General features: G+C 41.7%; 1 protein-coding gene across 1 annotated transcript; it reads left to right on the top strand.

Moving 5' to 3' along the window:
- Positions 1-6,655: 6,655 nt before the first annotated feature.
- Positions 6,656-19,391, top strand: OSTN (osteocrin). The gene is given in 4 exon segments (XM_072868763.1): positions 6,656-6,862; positions 12,496-12,594; positions 15,427-15,644; positions 19,307-19,391. Coding segments are annotated over 4 exon segments (609 nt in total).
- The last annotated feature ends 2,634 nt before the right edge of the window (positions 19,392-22,025 follow it).

Here is a 22,025-nt window from a genome sequence, read left to right as displayed (position 1 = left end):
CAGTAGTGTTAAGGATGCCTGTTCCTTGGGCACTCTGCCAGCTAAGTAACCACCATATACCTTTTTCATTATTTGGGAAGCTTCCTTATCAGCCTTCTCCAGAAGGTATCAAAAAGGTATCTGTAAATTGTTGCTAAATCTAAGCCAATTTAGAGCAGGAAATTAAATATAACACTCTAGCACTCTGTTCTTTTTTTTTTTTTCCCCCCAGAAAAAAACACTATGTGCTGGTAACATATGTCCTATTCTAAGGTCAGTAGCAGGCCATGAAGATGGCTAATTACTCAGATTTGAGTCTTTCACACCTAGTCAGAGATTATGATAGTTGTGTGTATCAGTATCCATTTCTGAAATCTTTTAGATTGTATGCTTTTGTAGGAAGAGTACAGTGATAATTTTTTTTTAAATAGAAAAAGTGCATATGACTTCTCTAAAAGGAAGAGCTACAACCTCACGGTAGGTCCAGGTGGTACAAAAGCGTCTGGAGCTTTGTTATAGGATCACCAATTGGTGGAGGGCCTAAAAGCAAATTTTAGTACCAGGTCTTAGACATCCTCTTAGAGTCAAAGGAGATGACAAAATGGCTGCATTTCTCCACCTGCTTTTTCTGCAGCCCACCATCCCACTCACTCTTGTGAGGTGCTAAGCTTCAGCTGGCTGAGTCTTGGCCATCCTCCAGGCTTCACCCTGCGCTGTGAAATACTGAAATGCCTACGTTATAAGCATTCAGTTGTTTGTCGTCAGCTTACTCACAGTGGCACAGCCCATGCCTCCTACCAGTCTCATCAGCACCAAATGTGGTGGCAGGATGGAGCTCTACAGAGGTCCTGCTTTAAGGAGCTTGAGGTAGGACCTGTAAAAACTCCTGACAGGAGCAAATTCCTGCGAGTGCCACCTTGTGTCTTTCCAACAGAAAAAAGAGAAAGAACCTGAGTGCCTAGGACTGCAGTGGCTGGTCAGCAGCACCTCATGGTCGTACGCAGCAAAGGCACCCCATAAATGTAGTAATATCTTGTTGTTAGATCATGGTTATCTTTCTCCTGAGATCCTGCTTGCATGTTTTATACACATCAGTCAAGTACTGCTGTGTCCTTGGACTTCCAGCAAGAGGCCTCCATCTAAATGCAGGCAGCAGTGTAAAACAGAGCACGGTTCCAGTTCTCTTCTAGTGGCAGTGTTTTGAGCTGTGTTTCAGCAGTCTGGCATTGTTTGGCTCTGCCCTTTTGGTTCTGCTGCAGCTCTGGTATCCACAGAGCCCAGTTGGACCTCTGCAGCTGCCATCGCTGTTCTGTTATGCCCTGCAGTGGAAACCAGTCCCAACCTGTCTGCTCCAGCCTGACGTCAGTGTGGGTGCTCATGTGGCTAATGCATATTTTTGCAGCACTACACTAGGCCATACTCGCATATCTGCCTGTAGTGAGAGATGCTATAGAAATACTTGCTTTGCCTCTCCTTGTACTCTGGGGCTGTACATTTGTGTTGTGCTCATTATCAAAACCAGCCTCTCATTCTCCGTTGACTTTTTTTTTTTCCTCTGATACCTCAGTCAGGGAGTGTGGCAAAAACATGCTTTGCAATGAACTATCCTGATTTGGTACTTTATGTCAGCTCTGCAAAATTCTGTGGCCATCTTCATCTGGGAAATGAGCTGTGCCACAATGTGATTAAACTCTTGTCTTTCTCTAATCACTCTGATCAAGACAGATGATGAAATCAAAGCTTTTGCTCCCTGGCTGGCAAATTTTTCCCACCTATTGCAAAGCTGTATTTGAAATTTCCTTTTACTGTCCGTTGCTTGTGGGAAGAGCTTTTGGCAAGTCGGAGTAAAAACTATTTTGAAAGCACCATGCCTATCTGTTTAGAGAATAAAGTCACTATGAATTAATGGTTAAGGAGTCTGCACAGGTTGGAATTTTAGCCCCAAGAAAGGGTCTACAATTGCTGTGTGAATCAATTAAAAACTGAGATTAAAAAAAAAGGGGGGGAAAGAGAAGATAGACTTATTCTAGTGAGGCAAACAGGGAAAGAAATAGGTCCTCTGGTACTGCGTAGAGAAGATAGGCAGCTTCATAGCTCACACTTTACAATCATTTCAATAACTGAAATGAAGTGTCTGAAAGACTTAAGTTCTTGTGTCTTGCTTTACAAAACACACTCCTTTTCTAATGCTTATCTTACAATAGTGTTGGTCTACTAAAAATGCACTAATTAATTTCTTCCTGAAGTTAATGCAGTCCTCCTAAAGTTATTCGTGTTGGCCCCAAGAAATAAAATTAAAAAAAATAATAATTCAAGACATCAGGTTTCTGTACTGCAGTTTGCAAAAGTGAGAGGTTAGAGGAATGGTGATGCTGCTGAAAATCTTTCCACTCCCATGGCTGTCTGAATCTTGAAAGAAAAGAAGAAAAAACACAACAACAAAAACCTAGACCTTTAATTATAACCTAATCATCTTGATCACAGCAATAAATATAACAAATGTGAGGCAAGTATGTGTGTGAGAGTGCAGGACAGAGAAAGGTTTAGGGCAAGGATCAGTGGAAAATCTTTAGAAATGATGTAAGAGAAAGCAAAGGCAGGGATTGGAGTTTGTAGCCTACAGCAGAGACTATAAAAACTCTGAAAGAAAGCTGAACATTAGGGATAAGTTAAGGGGAAGAACATAGCAGGACCATTAAGGTTGGAAGTATCCAATGCAAGGTAAGGGGAGTGAGGACAGAGATGGGTTGGGGATATTTTGTGTCTTCTGCTCTGTTTACAGAAGCTTTCTTCCCTTCTGTGCTTTCTTCCTTTTAATTTTTTTTCAAGTTTTTTGTATTAACAGGCATGCACAAGGTATACACATGCCCATGTCTGATGGGAAAAGCACCGCTTCTTTTTCCAGTTTGAGATTAAGATAATAAGATGCCTATCACCTAGTATTTTTGGTACTAAAACTGAACTAATAATGCTCAGTGGAAACTTATTTCCTTCAGTTAATCAGCCAATATTTAAACAAGATGTGTCAGTGCATTTTACAACAGTGACTGGTTACTTTCATGCTTTTGCAGTGCTTTGCAGTAAACTGCTGTCTGTTTATATTGTTATGGATTGTCCTCTGAATATATTATTGTCAAATGCATATTACTTCTTAAAATAAGCTGAAGAGCTATGACAGAATAGTTCCTTTGCATTACTAAATAGCATATGTGGTAGACAAGTTTGATGCATGTAATATATTGTAAAACACAAGATAAATGATTTAGGAAAAGTCTTTAATGTATGGATCTGCAAAAGGGTTTTATTATATCCCATATTAGATAAGTGCTGATCCAGATTCTGCCACATTCCTGCAATAATAGAATAACCCTGCAAAAACATTCCTACACTAACAGAGTAATTATCATTATCCAGTGATCTGATTACTTCAGCTTTGTACCACTGTAAATGAATGCAGAGTCTGATTCAGTGATAGTCATTGTAATTTCTCCATTCTGGCTTCAAAACTATTTCACTGTTTCTTTTTGCCTCCCAGACTGGAGTTGTACAAGTAAATACATGTGAATAATCTTTGTTTTAGATGTCCAGAGGCTACAGTAAAGTTCAGAATCTACTCACTTTTGAAGCACAAGCACACAGTGCCTTTAGCTTTCCTTACTTGGCTTTTCAATTTGAAATGACCGTCCTCTCATGGAGAGTGCAGAGCTGAAAGCTGAGGAACCACAGGGACATTTTGTGCCCCTGCCCACTGATTCACTCAGGAAGCCTGGCGCAAATTATTACATTTATCTGTCTCTGCTCTCTTGTATTCAAAATGCAGCTGAACCCACTTTTCTTGTAAAATACTTTGAATATCTTGAGGAATAACAGCCAAAAAAAACCCCCCAAAAACCCCCAAACAACCCCAAACCAAGCAAATCTATGGTGTAAATGATGGGAAAACTGCAAAATATATCTGGCTGGACCAGGTGTTCTTCAATATCTATAAATACCTGCCACAGTGATTTCAGCAGATTAGGGCTTCGTTTTCACTCTTTAAATGAATGACAAGTGTACCTTTCTGTGCTTCTTACATGGCAAATTAAAAACTCGAACCATACAACAGTTGTAAGAACTCTCTTGATTGACCCTGACAAAGATTGCAAGTGATTGCAGCTTTCCTTTTCAACCCAGAGAAACAGATTGCTCTCTAATTTCCATTTGCAATGCATCTTCACCAAACAATTTACTTTTCTTCTTCAGTTAATATCCTTGATCAGAACATTTAAAAGTGTTTATCCAGTAAATCAGCATCGGTGTTTGATTCTCCTGTTAAGAAATTCCAATGCCATTATTGTGTCTTAAGAGCTTATCTTGAAGGCATATCTTGAAGGATATTTTTACTGGACTTTGAATGGCCTCTGTCTTTGTATTGATAACATATTCTAATAATATACTCTTCATGCCAGATATGAAGAACTTCCACTTATCACTGCAGTGCTGTTAGGAAAGGAGATGATTTTTCTGAATGTAGAAAAACACTATATATTTCTTGATTTTTATTGATAGAAAGGTTTCTTATTTTTACTTCAAATGCTGAAGATGGCACTCTAACAATGAACAGTTTTTAGTTCTCATGCTAAAGATGAAGGAAGAAAGCTAAATGTAAAGTTGTTAGAAACATTAAGAAAAGTTGGCATGTATAAATAAAGTAGGGTTGAGAGTTTGTTGACAATGAAGAGTGGTCTAATAAAGTTTTGTTTTCTATTGTGCATACCAAGAATACTGTAGCTCGCTCAGTTATCTCACTTAGGAAAGGCGGAAATAGGTTCTTCCCATTAAGAGGTATTTTCTTACACTTCATAGCATCCTTCTTATTTAATAGTCCCTAGGCTTCTAGATGGGCTTTATGACTTCTGTTTGTGTCTCCTGCTTCATGATCTCCTACTTTTATGGTATTGATATGAGTTTGGGGTTTTTAATTTCTAAAATCTCTTGCTAAAAATGGATTTATTACACAGTGTAGTCAGTTTTGCAGGATGTCTAACTTGTCTGTTTCCTGCCCATTGGTGCCCATTTGTTCTTCCTGCCCATTTGTTCTGCATGGCCATTTGGTTTCATGCTCTTTTCAAATGAAGAGGTGAGGACCATGCCTGACTGGTCTTCCACAAGTGTTTGTCCACCTTTGTCAGTTAATTTTTTCCTGATTCATGGTTGTGTCTGTTAAGCAAATGTACCCTAGCAAGGCTATGTTCATTTGTACACTTTCCGTACTCCACATGGGAACTAGAGGGCCACATTTTCAGCCTTTCTTCATATGAGCCGTGAGATTCCGGTGCTGCTCCCACAAACGTTGCGTCTTCCGTGGGCAGGGTCAGTGCAGAGTTTAGTCAAGCCCTGCAGGGACTAAGCCATTGCTGAATCTGTTTTATCTGAGTACAGATGGTAGGAACAGTTGTATACTTGAGCATCCTCTGACCGCATCTGCGTCTACCAAAAGTGCAGCTATCAATAGCTGAGTCGGCATTTACAATAGATAATTCAGTAAAATACAGGCAAAGATGGCTATCATTGTGAAATGAAAACACGTCAGGATCAAACACTGGAAATCATATTGTTACAGTGAATGCAATTATTGAAATGAAGACTTTGAAAAGCAATGACTAATCTGAAGTGCCTTCCTGAGAAACCTTTAAGGAACTTCATTTTCAGAAAGTGGCACATCCTTGGCCTTGAAATACTGTCAGAAAAAATGTTTCATTTGGGACACAGAAATACCTAGGCATTATCTCAAAATCACTAGTCTTATGCCTCTTGCATAAGTTCATGAATTTTAAGTTCTCTCTGGTTACATCAGATGAAACCTACCTGCATCTATTTATCTACATAGTCAGAAAACTGAAAATAGAGGGAAATTTACATTGTAGAAGTTGACAGTGTCTGTACCATATATCTAATAAAATATATGACATTGTTTAAAAATCTACATCTACTCCAGAAAACACATTATTAATAACATAAAGTGCCTGATACTGACTGCTTACATTTCATTTTGCCTCAGAGTCCCGTGCTTGTATGTCTTGCTTCAGTATCTTTTTAGAAAGCAGTATGTAAGAAGTGCTCCATATCTCATCTGTGGGATGAGAGCAAAACCACCACTCTAACCTATTTTTGGACTCTGCTTTTTTTTCCGAGGGTGGGATTTGTTTTGATTTTTCTCCCTTTTCTTTGATATTTACATGACTAGAAAATTACACTTGAGACATACATGGTTCGTTAGGAGTTTCTGAAATCACTAGGACTGCTGGTATGGGCATATTTTTGGCTTTGTGGTAATGAATATGCTCAGAGGATCTATCCTACAACTTTTAAAAGGGCAAATTTGTTTCAGCAAGAGCAGACTTATTCTCAGAGCTTCACACAAGCTATTTATAAGTTGTTCTTTTGGTAAGATACTCATCCATCATAACTTTATTGGCCATAAGGTAGATTCCCATCAGGTGTCCAGTACAAGGCTGGTGAGGCTGATGTTAGAACTCAGTGGTACATTTGATTAAGATAGGTAGCAGCAGTTAATTTTTTATTTTGTGGCTTTGGAGCAGCAACAAAATACATCAGTAACTTGCAGACACAGCCATGATTTCCTCCAGCTGGTTGGAATCTTCATGGTACAAGAGATCCTCATGGCTAATGGGTGATGGGGGCTCACCAGTACCATCCCAGTGCTCATATAGCAGAAGGACTGGAGTCCTAATGGGCAGTGTCAGAAGCTTCCCAGTGCCTATGGGACAGTCATGCCTTGGCTCTGCATCAGGTCAATTTGGGAGCATACAGCACAAAACCTCAAGGGCTTCTGGGCTCAGCCACAACGTGTTCATTGCAAGAGCAAGGTCCTCATTTGCAGGTGAGCTTGGGCATGTCCCGTGTTGGTGTTTCAACAACAAGCAGAGCATAGTCATCAATAGGTAGTGGCAGCCGAAGTGAAAGATTACAGTGCAAGGCATGATGTCTTGCCTCAGTTCTCTTGCTAACAGGCCAGCAAGAAAAATAAAGCTCTTGTGATTTATACTTGCGGAGTAATCTCCACAGTAATGTGAAATATGATAGTTCAAATGGGTAAGAACAATGACAGCTGTTACCATTTTTGACAGGCATTGGGTTTGGAGCTTGGTGATGAATTGCATGCTGTCTGGGGTTTGTTCAGCCCACTTATCTTCAGGATGTCATTTTGTTTTTTGTTTTTTTCTTTAAAAGAAAAACATCTTTTAAGTCCTTTGGTTTGATGTTGGAGACTTAACAGTTTCTGTTTGTTAAAGAATTTTGCTTTCTTGTGATCTTTTCTTGGAAAATGGCTCTGCACAGATTCCCAAGAAAAAGTTTTGAATGTTTATCCTGCTTTGATAAGGTAGAATAATGTTCTCTCTTTTATCTTTAATTTTATTTTAATTGGACCTGCAACAAAGATACCTAATTATATGAGGAATTTTAGTTTTGACACATTTCAAGCTAAAATATCACTAAAACACATAAATATGTCTCAATTTCAGACTTGCAATTACATTTAGTGAAGGGTAAACCATATTTTATGTCAGATAACACCAGACCAGACCCTGAGATACTAAAGACATGGAATTATACCCCAATCCCTTGACCTATCTTTGTGAAATTGGTGGTGAAGAGTTTTCCAGAAGGATGGAAATTCAATACAAGTGGGAAGCATGCGTCTTGCAAAGGCCCATGTGGTTGTCAGAGCTTTGGTTGTTCTCCTTCAGTAACAAATAATCTCAAGCCTCGCTTTAGGTCTCTCTTGGAATGGGTCAAGGTAAAATGTGGGTGGGGTGAAGCAATAACCAGTGCATGGCTGGGTAAGCCCCTTTTGGCAGGAGGGCTCTGCTTACCCAATTGCAACAGATGAGCTCAAGGGAAAAAAAGCAACAACTGTTTTTAACAAATAAGATCCTATGACATGGCTGAAGGTGGAAAGGTAGGTTGCAGACTGGCAGAATACAGTGGCATTTTAATTATGTTTACAGAGTCCTCATTGCACCCTTAGTTTTGCAAACACTTTTCTAGAGCTAAACTGCTCCACTAGAACAAACCTGCTTCTTTCTGCCGCCCTGGTCACAACACTGCATGAAAATCTGCACAACAGGATCTTGCTGGACTTAGTTTTGCTCCCTTTTAAACCAGTGACATTGCTTCTTAGCTACTTATTTCTGTGGGAACTAGAGCCAAGCTTTAAGTCCTTACAATTTCCTCTGCTTCTAGTTTCACTGGCATCAAGTTCTGACCAGTTAATCAAATGTCTTTTGTGTTGCAGGTGCCTTAATGTTTATTTTGATTAGTGTACCAGTTGCTATTTTTAGCTCTTTGGTCTTTGGGTTGAATGAATACCAGCACAGACCTTAAACCATAATAAATGTGTTTTTAACCTTGCCGTTTATTTTTATGTCTCTGTATCCAGATAATCAGGATGTGGTTACCTTCGAAGGTAGTAGACTACTACTTCAAATTTCAATGCACATCCACATACAAAAATATACATTGTAGAGGGTTACAGCTTTAAAAACACCAAGACAGACCCTTGTCTGACTTTAATGGCTGTTGCCATCAGACTGAGAGACAGTGGTACCACCTGGCTAATTGCTTTGTCTTTGTCCTTTGATTCCAGTGAACTTAGTCTGCTTCACCCCTACAGAATAACCAGCAGCTTTCTTCCTCACTGCTGATCCCTCATGGACAATATAAAAAATATATATATAATGGGGTAACCAAATAACAGAAGCACATGTAAAATGTATTGAAAAAGCCAAGCAAGAAACAGACTTTCAAGAAACAACACTACAAATTTCTTTACTTTTTAAAACTGGACTCCTAACACTTTTGTGGCTTTTCTCTTTTGTAATGTGGGATGTAATGTAAAAGCCAAATGTTTTTTACCATGTGTTTTCTGCCTGATCTAATGGGAAATTTTCTACGCAGAGGATAAAACAACTATCGTACATCAGAGAAATGTATTTATACATCCTTTCTACTTCTGCTTTTGCCAAGTGGAGAGTCAGCAGAGAATGGCAGAATCAGGCTTGAATTATACTGTGAGGCAGGACCTGGAGACAGAGTAATCAGCAAATTAGCAGATACCTTTGGCACTAGAGGTCCCAGCCTAGTTCTTATTAACATCAGCTGAAATATTCCTACCTGGGTGAGTTGAAGGCATGTCAGGTTTTAAGAGCTGGATCCAAACAAGGGCTTAAACAATGTAGCCTAAACTCATGGCCAAAGAAACCCCTGCAGAAAGCAGCTTCCTGATCCTGAGCCTCTGTCGTGGTTTAATCCCAGCTGGCAACTAAGAACCACACAGCCGCTCGCTCACTCCTCCCCAGTGGGACCAGGGGGAAAGAATCAGAAGAGTAAAAGTGAGAAAACTCATGGGTTGAGATAAGAACAGTTTAATAAGTAAAGCAAAAGCTGTGCACACAAGCAAAGCAAAACAAGGAATTAATTCACTACTTCCCATGGGCAGGCAGGTGTTCAGCCATCTCCAGGAAAGCAGGACTCCAGCACGCATAATGGTTACTTGGGAAGATAAATGCCATCACTCCGAATGTCCCGTCCTTCCTTCTCCCCCCAGCTTTATATGCTGAGTATGACATCATAAGGTATGGAATATCCCTTTGTTCAGTTGGGCTCAGCTGTCCTGGCTGTGCCCCCTCCCAGCTTCTTGTGCACCCCCAGCCTACTTTGCTGGTAGGGCAGTATGAGAAGCTGAAAAGTCCTTGACTTAGTGTAAGCACTGCTCAGCAACAACTAAAACATCACTGTGTTATCAACATTATTCGCATCCTAAATCCAAAACACAGTACTATACCAGCTACTAGGAAGAAAATTAACTCTATCCCAGCCAAAACCAGTACGTTCTCCACCCCTTATTCCATACCATTTACATCATGCTCAGGTCTCACACTATCCAATACATTCTGATTACCCACAACCCTCCTTCCCATCCTTTGATATAATGCACAGATATCATTCCCTTAGTCTATGGACCACCCCTGTGAAATATCTGTAAAATGCCTGTAAATGTCCACAAAATGTCTGTTGAGTTCATTTAGTCCATGACTTTGGGCTCCATCTGTTATGGTGGTCACTCAGGACAGGAGAGGTGGTGTGTTGCGTGGATTTAGTGGGCACCAAAGCCAGCTCAGGTCGGGTCACTGCTGCACTTGCACTGCTTCTTGTAAGGCTTGTCCTCCATTGGTTCAGGTGGTTCCTGCTATAGTAATTCCTATAACAGGCAACTCAAATAATGGTTTACAACAATTTAAAGGTATATCCATTACAATCTCCACCCCTGGTCCCTTTGGGCCAGGTTATAGGGTTTAACATTGCAATGAACTCCTCCCCTTGCCCTGCTCTGGCTTGGACTTATCCACAGACTGCAGCCGCTTTGAGGTGCACCTGTTCCAGCATGGCCTTCTCCATGGGCCACAATCCCTTCAGAGACAGACCTGCTCCAGTGTGGCCTTACCCACAGCCACAGTCCCTTCAGAAAGTAAACCTGCTCCAACATGTCCTTACCCATGGCTGCAGTCTCTCCAGAGATGCACCTGCTCTGTTGTGGGCTTATCCATGGCCACATGCTTTGAGGTGCTCCAGCATGACCTCATGCACAGCCACTGATGCTTCAAGGTGTACCTGCTGCAGCATGGACTTATCCACAGCCACAGATGCTTCGAAGTGTACCTTCTCCAGCGTGGACTTATCCTTGGGCCACAATCACTTCAGAGGTGTACCTGCTGCGGCACAGACATGACCACAGCCACGGATGCTTCAAGAGGTAGCTGCTCTGGCATGGGCTTATCCATGGCCACAGATGCTTCGGGGTGTCCTGCTCCCACGTGAACTCATCCACAGGTCCCTTTGACTCGAGTTGGCACTGGAGTTCCAGCCTGTCCAGTACAGCAGCACAGAAACAGCAACTGGCCATCTGCCAGCCCATGTGCAACACCACTGCTGTTATCAAAATGTTCCCAGGCACAGCAGAGTAAAGGGGATAAGCAGTACAGCATTACAGCAAGCTGCAGAAGCAAAAAGCAGCCACTAACGAGCACTAGACTCTAATATACAGTAAGGCAAGCAAGCCCCATGGCAAGCACTGAAGCCTGCAAATTAATAGCTAAACAGCAATAACAGCGATAAATTCTATCTAGCACATTCCAATCAAATCTGTCATTATCTGAAACCCTTTGAGCCCCATGTTGGGCACAAAAAGGACTGTCGTGGTTTAACCCCAGCCAGCAACTAAGCACCACACAGCCGCTCGCTCACTCCTCCCTGGTGGGACCGGGGGGAGAATCAGAAGATTAAAAGTGAGAAAACTCGTGGGTTGAGATAAGAACAGTTTAATAAGTAAAGCAAAAACCACTCACGCAAGCAAAGCAAAGCAAGGAATTAATTCGCTCCTTCCCATCGGCAGGCAGGTGTTCAGCCATCTCCAGGAAAGCAGGGCTCCATCATGCCTAATGGTTACTTGGGAAGACAAACGCCATCACTCCGAACGTCCCATCCTTCCTTCTTCTTCCCCAGCTTTATATACTGAGCATGACGTCATATGGTATGGAATAGCCCTTTGGTCAGTTGGGGTCAGCTCTCCCAGCTGTGTCCCATCCCAACTTCTTGTGCACCCCCAGCCTCCTCGCTGGTGGGGTGGGGTGAGGAGCAGAAAATGCCTTGACTCTGTGTAAGCTCTAAACTAAACCACTGAAACATCACTGTGTTATCAACATTATTCTCATCCTAAATCCAAAACACAGCACTATACCAGCTACTAGGAAGAAAATTAACTCTATCCCAACCAAAACCAGGACAGCCTCCCAAAACTTGTCCCTCCCTGCATTATTTAAAGGCTCTGTAGGTATCTGCAGTTCTGCAGCTGTGGCATGCAGTCAGAACACCATCAGCCTGAGTGATGGATTCCCATGTAAGATTTTCCCAGATGTGGGAGATGGATAACTTTATTCCAGGATCCCAAGAAGATCTTGGAAGTTGTGGCTACAATTAACTCATGTTGGAGACTGGTGAAATGCAGCCTTGCTTTCAAAATGCTGGGGAGCTATATGATTTCTGTAACACCTTACAGGCGTCCAGCATGTGGGGAGGTCAGGGTCAACCTGGGTGGCTACAAGCCAAAGTCTCCCTGCTAACAGGTGAGTGTCTAGTTCATCTGCTTTTAACACAAGTTTGCATTCATTACTCCTGTCACTGCAAGGACTGGCCCATTGTGTAGAAAGGAATTAGAAGATTTGCAGGGCTGTAAAAGAGCAAAGAGGAGGGAGCTGATTCTGCACTCAGAGGTGAAGGGCACTCAGCTGGCACTATCTGGTCTTTATGCAGTGACTCTGTAAGGTAAAACCTATTAACAGCCGTGGGAACAGAATCTCTCTTTGCTTTCACTTCTTAAAGACCTTTGGAGCGAGGTTCCTCTGGGAACTCGGGAATGCATCTGTGAAGCCATTAATAGATTGTTCTCTTTTACAGATGCTGCAGTTCCAGCTTGTTATGGTGCATTTGGCCCTTGTGATTACCCTGCTGCAGTGGCATTCTGGCTCAGTGCTCCTCACGGAGGCAGCACTAGAGGTAGGTGAATGTTTCTGGTGGTTGTCACATAACCCTGCTCTTCCTCTGGTTGTTCCTGGCCACAGAGTGTGGAAGACACCATGGTCTCCAAACTGTGTTGGAAGGCAAATGGTCGGTATTGACTCTGTGGGGGCAAAGCAGGAGTAGGACAACTTCCCCAGTGAAAAGAGTGATGCAAATTGCATGACTCTGGGAGGACAGACAGAATTAAGTCTCACTCAGATTCATGCAACCTCTCCTGAAGCACCATGGGATTTTCTGTATGTTAAAACTTTGTCCAGTGACTTTGGATAGAGAACTTAGTGAAGAGAGGAGGGTGGAGGGGGGAAGCAAACTCCTCTATCACTGAAAGGAAGGTTTCATTCTTCTTAAAGACAAATAATAGCATGAGAAGTCTGCAGCTTTCAGAAGCCATAAGGACATCCCTGAGAGAAGACCACTTGCACAAAAGTTACAAATCAAAGGAGACAGAAGAGTCAAGGAGAGGGAAGGAGCAAAGTAACTTGCCTAAGCTCGCGAAGGAAAGCAGTGGATGAAATGGGAACTGTCTCATGTTTTATCCAGTACAATATGCAGAGGTTGCACCTGAAAATACTTCTGCATTCTCTTTTTTCACGTCATCTTGACATGAAGCAGATCTGGCAGGAAAGGTATTTATGTAACGGTTTAATGCCATAAAAACATCAAGGGTCTAAAAGTTTAATCAAAGTAGTGCTGTTTGGCTGTAGGGTCTTTACATAGGTTTTTAAGATCAGCTTAGAAGTTAGATGCATAGTGAAGAATACTGACGGATCCTTCTACCTTGCTCTCTGTCTTCAAGTGAGCATGCCCTGATTATACAAAATAATATTTGTTATAGAAAATAGGGCTTGGGGAAATCACTCCCCACATCAGTGCTGCAGCAGCTGCTGTTCTGATGCCACAGAGACCTGGTATCCTGTCTCTACCAATGATAGATTTTTGTGAAAAGAATATAAGAACGGAACATCTTAGAGACTTCCTGATCCAGAGACTTGCACTTGACCAGGGCATGTTTTAGCTGCTGATGGGCCTGAATTTGTCTTTGAAACAGTTTAAAATCTTGCTATCCATTACGTCCTTTGGCAATGCGTTCCACTTCATCTATGTGATGTGTTTAAAAAGTAGCTCCTTATATTTATTTTAAATCCGCCATCTGATGACTTCACTGGGTGGACTGGGGAGCTCTTTTTCTTGAGGAAAAAATTACTAGTCTTTATTTACCTCTTTGCTGTCCATAAGTTTATGCCCTTGTCCCTGCACTTATCTCTCTGCTTATCTGTGAAGTTGTGCTTTGTTCAGTGGTTCACCATAGGAAAACTGTTGTCTACTTCTGATTATCATTTTAGCTGTCTCTTTACTTTTTACAGTTCTATTATATCCTTTTTAAGACCAAGTAAGTGGGACTGCACAAAGTACTCAAGAGCAGAGGCTGGTTTTTACCTTCTAGTTTCAAGTGTTATTGTAGATATTTATCCTCACTAACCAGAAGGGAGAGTTCAGTCTTTTTTAAAGGCATAATTTTGTTGCAAACTTCTATGGAAGTTTTATAACCCTGAAAGGGAACAGAAAGGATTGCTCAGTGCACTTGAGGCTCATAAAAAGTAAAGTCAGAGGACAATATGAGATCCTTTACAAAAGTATTAACTGTGCTACATCATTTGTGTGATCATTGTGGGCATGTGCTCCTCCTTATATAAAGATCACAGTTTTATGCACTCCATCACCTGTTATGCCACTCATCAGTAGTGAGAAATGTCATCACAACAACTATGGTGTGGACCGCAGTAGATACGAGCATATTACATCATCCATGCGATGGCTTCTTTTACATTTGTACTAAACCCCCTGTGTATGAGTAAGAAGGATAGTGGTGTGCTTCTAAAGAGAGAGGAAAACCTGCTTCAAGGCATATAATAAAAGTCTGGGTTAGAAATTTTTATCTAATTCTATAAAGAACAAGTGGAGCAAGAAGGCAAACATTTCATCTGAAGAGAGAATGATTTGAGCTTGACACCTGCTTTCGTAGACTAGCTGCTGCCCTATATTTTTCTGTTATTTGCAAAGTAAATATTTCACTTTGATTTGTTTCATTTCTCTCTTGATAGACCCCAATATTCTCAGCTATTCTGGAAAGTGAAGTAGAGTTTGGTTTTGAAAAGGTTTTAAGCCTAATGTCGTAACTAAGGTTCAAAATTCTGTGTCGAGTGAACACACTGTTCTTTCCTTTTGTCCTCCCCACATAGTGTTACTGCATAAATTCTTTGAACATCAATGCTGAGCAAGTTTATCTTGGGATATTTTTTGCGTAACGATTATTTAATTTGTCAGCTTTGGATGGAAAGTTCTGTATAAGTTTTCATTACTAATTATTAGCATTCATTTCAAAACTGAAGATCAGTTTTCTAAAAAATATCAGGGTGGATATTGGAGTCTAGTAATGGTCATTGCATTTTTAAAAAGGATTAAATTACTCAGCTCATGCTATAAGTGATACTAATCACACTGCTGAGATAGGTATAGTGGGCTGGCCTACAGAAACAGGCTTTATGAAGTAATAAATTTTGATAATTCTTGCAATAATAATGAAGGCAAGTTCAATTCTATTAAAAAAAAAAAATATCCCAACCTTTTATGGCAAACTCCTCTGGATGGAAAATGGCCATGTTTCACAGAAGGAACTTTGTTTTAACACATTGGCCCAGGTTTAGTATCCTAGTGATTACGTATTTATAGGACTGCTGCTGGGACACTGGCTGAAATGGTTTTTCTGGAACTTGAGCAGCAAGCAAACATACCCCCTTTCTTTTGCAGCCTTTGGAGCCTTCTGCTGCTCTGGGCCTGGGAGCCCATCCCATTGCCAGTGATGAGAAGTCAGCCACCAACCTGGCAACCAAACTGTTCCTTCTTGATGAGCTGGTGTCTCTGGAGAATGAGGTGACCGAGACCAAGAAGAAAAGAAGTTTCCCAGGATTTGGCTCCCCGATCGACAGGATTTCTTCGACCTCTGTGGATGCTAAAGGCAAACAGAGGTAAATTCTTAGATGCTCCTACCAGTGATAAAGTTGGAAGAAGGCTGTTGGTAGGTGTCCTGGACACAGATTTAGCTTTAGCCACCAGCAGGTTTACTGGTCAGTTGTGAGGTGCCTCTGATCAGGGTACCAGAATCGCTACAGAAACCATTCTGGTTGTATGGTGTGTGATCCTTCAACTGTGATGAATAATACATTCACTAGTTCATTTATCCCCACAGTGCCATACAGCTAACAATGAACATTCAAGCATATGCATTTTTTTACTACATTTCTTTCCACTGATGTGAACTAACATTCAGTTTAAAACTGCCTTTTTGATCATGAGATTATTTAAAGCAAAAATATGCCTGAGGTTCAAAAGCAGAGGGGCAGGACTAGGTGTTCCTGAGGCTGGGGTGAAGAGAAGGTGGGGTGGTGTGCACATCTTGAATATCAAGATGAAGAACACATCATGAAAATGATCAGACAGTTCATAGAATGGGCTTCAAGACCTTGATCAACTTATGACAAGCCAGAGTTTAATCAATACAGCAGTACAGCAATACATTCACAGTACATATTTGAAGATAAGCGTGTTTATAACAGAGCTAAGCAATGACACTTGATATGGCTGGGGAGAGACAGTGAGTTTGGGGCAAAGCTCAAGGGGCTGTTCACTATATCTGAAAGAGCTTAACTGTCTTGTTCCTTTCTTCTGGTAACTGTCTTCTTTTGGATGGAATCCCCAATGCCACAAAGTATTTAATAACATGCTTAAAGCTTAATCTGGAAGTGGAAAGTATTCACGAGAGCCAGTCAACATTACAAGTATTTTTTTCAAACAGAATTTTGCAATATTTTCTTGTTTTTCCATTTATCCACCCAGTCTGCTACTGGGACTTTTTGACTGCAGCCAAAAGTGATAAAATACAAAATTCTTAAAACCTTGAATAGTAGAACTATTCTGTTCTGTATATCTCTTTAAGAGATCAGAATCAGCTCATTCTTTATTTGCTTTTTAGCATGTTTTCCCTTTCCAGGGGAAGAAATACAAGGTAATTTTTGAAGCTGCAGTGCCTTTTTTGCAAAAGTACATGGTATTCCCGATTTGTCTCATGCTTTCTGGGTGGAAATCTTGTTTCATTCTATGTGTAGTACAAGGAAAAAAAACCACAAAAAAGGGAAATTGTGGTGAAAATTGTCCAAGTTTTCTAACAGCTTGTCTCTGAATAATAAGCTCATGCAAATGAGTGACACACTGCACAAAATTCCTCCTTTCCCAGCATCATCAGCACAATTTGCAGTTTTGCATTGAGATTATCACTTTGGGGGAGCTAATTAGCTTTTGAGTTTGGGATTGACTCATTTATTAGAACCATCTGAACTGCCTTGATCACTGCATTGATAGTCAGATACTACCATCAGCACGGACCACAGATCAGATGAGTGCTACGAATAGTAGAAAGGCTGTACCTTTAGGTGGAAAGAGGCAGAGGCCGCTGCACATAGAGCAGTAAAAGAGAGGACTGTCATGCACGCAGCAGATAACAGACCATTCCTGTACCAGCTGAGATGGTTACCTTTAGAGACCAGATAATGACTTTTGAAGTGTGAAAGCTGTTAAATAGATTCAACCCCCTGAATTAAAACAGTGTGTGTAGAGCCTGGCAACACAGCAGAAACTTTTGGAAAAGAGCAGTTCAAATATAAGTCTACTTAACAGATTGTTGTGGCACCCACCAATTACAGGAGGGCCCAGATCCTAATATTCCTTATCAACATCAATTTATAAAGCTTTGAGTGCATGTGAAAAGCATGCAAGAAGACACGAGTCTTCAGAAGATGTAGAAAGATCCGTAGACAGACGGAGAGAAAGAGACTCCGGGAATCTTAGAAAAGGCTATTTTAAATAGAGAACATCCCTTTGTCCCTAGTAAGTGCTGAAATAGGCACAGCCTGGTTTGGACGATGGAAGCGGGGCGGCAGGCTGGGGAGGGAGCGGTGGCTGTGCTGTTGTGGCTCGGGATGGCCACGAGAGGGGAAGCTCCGCCGCGCTGCCTGCCCGCCTGCTCAGCCTTTCCCCTCGGCATGAGATTACATCTTCCTTCTCTGTTTAACTACAAGCATGAGGTGTTACAACTAATGATGCAGAACCACCCCCCCCCCCGTGATCCAATCTGGAAATTAATTCCCCTTTTTATCAAGTCAGGCTCAGCGAGACCCCAGCAGCCCAAGTCTCCCACCTGCCCCGCTCCAGCTTGTGCCTACACCTGGGGAGAAAAAGAGTGCTGCCCTTAAGGCAACACACTGAGAATCAGCCCTTGGCTTGCTTTCCCTTTGCTTTCCCTATGGCTTAGTGCAACAGTGCTGGATACCTAGGTGTTTGAGGAAGGGACAGTGAGGGCTACACAAACGGCTCCCCTTCATTTGCGATGTTCTGTAGCCACTCCGGCGTGACCGATGTGGTGCTCCCTACATACGTGGTACGCTGTCAATTCCCGTTTCTTGACCTCATCTGAAAAGTAGCTAGAAAAGAGTCAGTGTGAAATGGGCTGCTGATGCTGGAATGATGCCTCTGGGCTTCAGCCCATGCCTGAGAGGTGTGAGGAAAGGAGACTGCTCAGATGAGACCATGGACTAGACAGATAGTCCTGGGCAGGGTGTGCAGAGCCCCCAAAGCCACAGGCTGAGTGAGCATGGCAGTACTAGCACATAGAGTTAGACTTGAGTGCACCATAGCATGCTCTCCTGCTAGTTACTTTGCATTTGCCAACTCACAGAACAAAATTTCTTTTTATTTATGTTCCTTGACAAGGACAGATAAAGAAAAGAGTTCATCTTCCAGGACTTCTCTTGGACCTGCATTTCACTGGCAAGTATTTCCAAGGGCAAAAGTTGAGGTTATTCTCAGCTGCAGAAAATCTCACCATTTCCACAATTAATTACAATAAAACTTCTGCTGGTGGAAAAAATGCTCAAAAATGCTGACTTAAGATGGGAAAAATTCTTTTTTATATTAAAAAAATCATAATAAAATATTCCTGCATAGAACTTCTTTCACACTTTCCTCATGCCCTCATTCATCAAATCATCAGGAAATGTACCATATGGAGGAAAAAAACAAAACCAAAAAAATCCCATTTTCAATCTCATCAAAGGGTTGCCACTGTACAATTTTGAGAACAGTGTATTGCAGCAGACCCCATAGGAAAATCCTGCTAGGGCTCCTCTGACTTGTCCCCTCTGTTACCCTGCAATACTTTCATCTCCTTGCAGTTGGCCCTGGAGATTTCAAAGATCCAGGCTAATGGGTCACCTGAAGTATACGATACTATGCATTAAGCAATTCCCTTTTATACATGCAATGTATCTCCTTTCTTTTATGAATAGCAGTTAACCTGTGAAGTTATTTGTTTGCCGCCAAATAAAAACAGGGATAGAGGATCAACATCAGCAAGTCTGTAAAACAGGTACAATTCCTGCCTATTCTTTTGTAAGACAAATGAAGCACCTTATTTTTAAACACTCCTCTTTGGCTGCTCCTGCACAGCTGTTCTGTCTGAACAATAAGTTGTTAGTGGGATGAATGGAGGAATCAATGATGTAGTAACATTTTGATTATTCCTGTGATGTCTTTCCCCAATTCTTTCCCTCCTTCTTTGCTTTTTTTCCCCATGCAGGAAAGTGGTTGAGCTGCCTAAGAGACGGTTTGGAATTCCTCTGGACCGGATTGGAGTGAGCCGTCTCGGCAACACCAAGGGTTAGCAGTTCCTGCAAGTAAGCCAAAGTACTCTGGGTGTGAGCAGGCTCGGAGAACCCCACCTGTTCTCAGTTACATGGAGGTACTCAAGTCATGCCAGTGGGCTTGGAAAGAGTGGCTTGGGGAACGATGGCTTCTTATAACATGGATTGTGACTGTCAATTTAGCTTGAATGCCCTAAATTACAACTTAGTAAGCCCCTAGAAGAAAACAAGTATTCCTAACATTTTCAACTCCTGTAGACCACCTTACAGTGTGCTTGTGCAAGCCTTGCATTTCTGACATGGGAAAATGTAATGTTTCCTGCTTTTCTGCCTACAGGTGCTTCTGTTCTGAATGATTGATGCTGTATGGGAAACATTACAGAAATACAGAAGATGCATCACAGCATGTCTTGTCATTGACTAATGATACGACACTCAAGGAACTGACCTCCTGCAAAATCTGTTTCACATTGCATTTTACAAATGTTGCATTTACAAATAACAAAGTCCATTCATCAGGTCAGAATGCTCTCACAGTTGTGCACGGTGTCACTGATAAAAGAGAACAGAGAATATGTATATAGTTTAATTGCATGGCATTTATTTCTTAAACTTGCAGAAGTTCATTATCCTAGCAAGGACTGTTAGATTTTTTGGATTGAAAATAAAACTTCCAGAGATGCCAACAGCAGTCCATGAAAAGCAGACAGTTTGCTTTGCACATTTCTTTCAAGAGGGTGTGCGTTTGGCAGATGAAGGGAGGATTTAACGGTTACGGGACAAATGTAGAATTTATTTGAACTGCTGTTTGGAAGAAGATGTCTACTGACTTCACTAGGAGTTAGTCTGAATAAGAACTGTGACAATACCTTAGTATTTGTCCTGATGGTTTTAGTAGTCTTTCTCTTATCTCTGCACCATATTTAGACATGTTTTCATCATACGGCAGATCCTGAAATGTGGTGAGACTTCTAGTTTCCTCTTCTAAGCTGATGAATACATTTCACTCCTCCCTATGCATAACATAGGATAGCATCCAAATATGAAGTCATCTACTTCCTAGGCCATCTGCATCATATGCCTTATTTTAGCCTCTTGATGTGTGCACGGGGCATAATCAGACATCCAACTCTAAAAGTTCAAGTATTTCTCACTCTGATAAAATGTAAACATGTCCTCTCCACTTCATTTTGGAGTAAACGAGGTTATCTTAAATCCTGTTTCATGCTTTTCACTTTTTTCTGGATTATAGCTGGATATAAATAAAAAAAATATAAAATATAGCTGAAAAGAGGTGTTTCCTGACATCTCAATGCTAAGATTCCTAGCTGATGTTTTCTAAACCCCACATGCTCCTTCTTGGTCTTTGGTCCATGTCAGCTAAATTCCTTGGATTGCTATTCTTGGGTATAAATCATCCTTAGCATTGCAAAAGAAGATCCATTGAGAAAGGGATTATGCAGGACTAACAAAAAAATTATTCTTGCCAAACACCCTGTGTTAGGCAGAGGGTAAGACTGGAGTTAGGAATTAAGTGCTAATTTCCTAGCCTTTTATGAGGCACAAAGCACCTGGCCATCAGCTAGCAAAATAGGGGAAAATACAGTCAGCTTCTCAGTCAGCTACAGGAAAGGAGTTGGGAAGTCAATGAGTCTTTGAAGTTAAAGCTATTGTGAGGATTGGGACTTTGGGGCAATTGCCCCTGTTCAGGCCATGGTGGGATTTGAGGCTCCCACTCAGAAGGGAAGGTAGCATCCAATTCATGTCTGAGAGGGGGCAGTGCTCAGCCATAGCAGGGGTCTTTCCCATTTTCCTTCTTGCTTACAGCCCTGCCCTGAGACCAGGACTGGCCCAGCTACAGAAAGTTTGCAAGAAACTGCTTTTCTTGGCATCTCCAGTCCAGGCTAATGCTGCTGAGAGCAGCTGCACAAACCAGTGAATCACATCAAGAGGTGCCCCCATCTTTCCCATCAAGCAGAGCACTTTCTAGCTGAGTTAGATGATCATTCCTCCCTTGTGGGTGAGTTGCCAGTACTTGTGTGTGAGGTGAAGCACCACAGATGCTTTCCAGACCAAGCTCTTGAAAGTCATAGAAAGAAAGAAGGGCTGTAAGGCTGTATGTGGTCATCTTGGGTTTCTGCTCCCTGCTTTTCCCCTGGTCCCACTGCTCATTTTCTGCCTTTAAGTTTGCAGGTGAAGGCTCTGAGAGCTGGATTGAGTGGGTGCCTGTAGACTGGCTGACTCGAGACAAGATTTTCTGTCCCTGCTAGAAGCAAGTCTGCAAATGCAGTCCCAGACAAGCCCAGACCCTGTCCTCTGCAGTGCACTGCCACCACCTATCCTGAGCCCGCCATGTGGTTTAGTAAACAGTTATCTTCTTGCACTGAGCTCATCGAGACAGTCTGCAGATAATCTGCTTGCAAGGTAGCCATATGTACGGGGCAAGGGCAGATTATGGAAGTGATGACCTGACCACTCATACAGCTGTCTGTCAAAAGCAGCATGGACAGAATCATTGCGTGACATATTTTGTGAGACTCAGATCAGAGGACTCCAATGCTAACACAGCAGCTTTGCAAAGACACTGCTGGATCATAAAAGTATTTAAGAGTTGGCAGGTATTAGCCTGAGCTTCCAAATAAAGAGGGGTTTTAA

This window comes from Ciconia boyciana, chromosome 7, assembly GCF_034638445.1.
Source record: "Ciconia boyciana chromosome 7, ASM3463844v1, whole genome shotgun sequence".
Taxonomy (NCBI): Eukaryota; Metazoa; Chordata; class Aves; order Ciconiiformes; family Ciconiidae; genus Ciconia; species Ciconia boyciana.
This window is presented reverse-complemented; position numbering and strand designations above follow the sequence as displayed.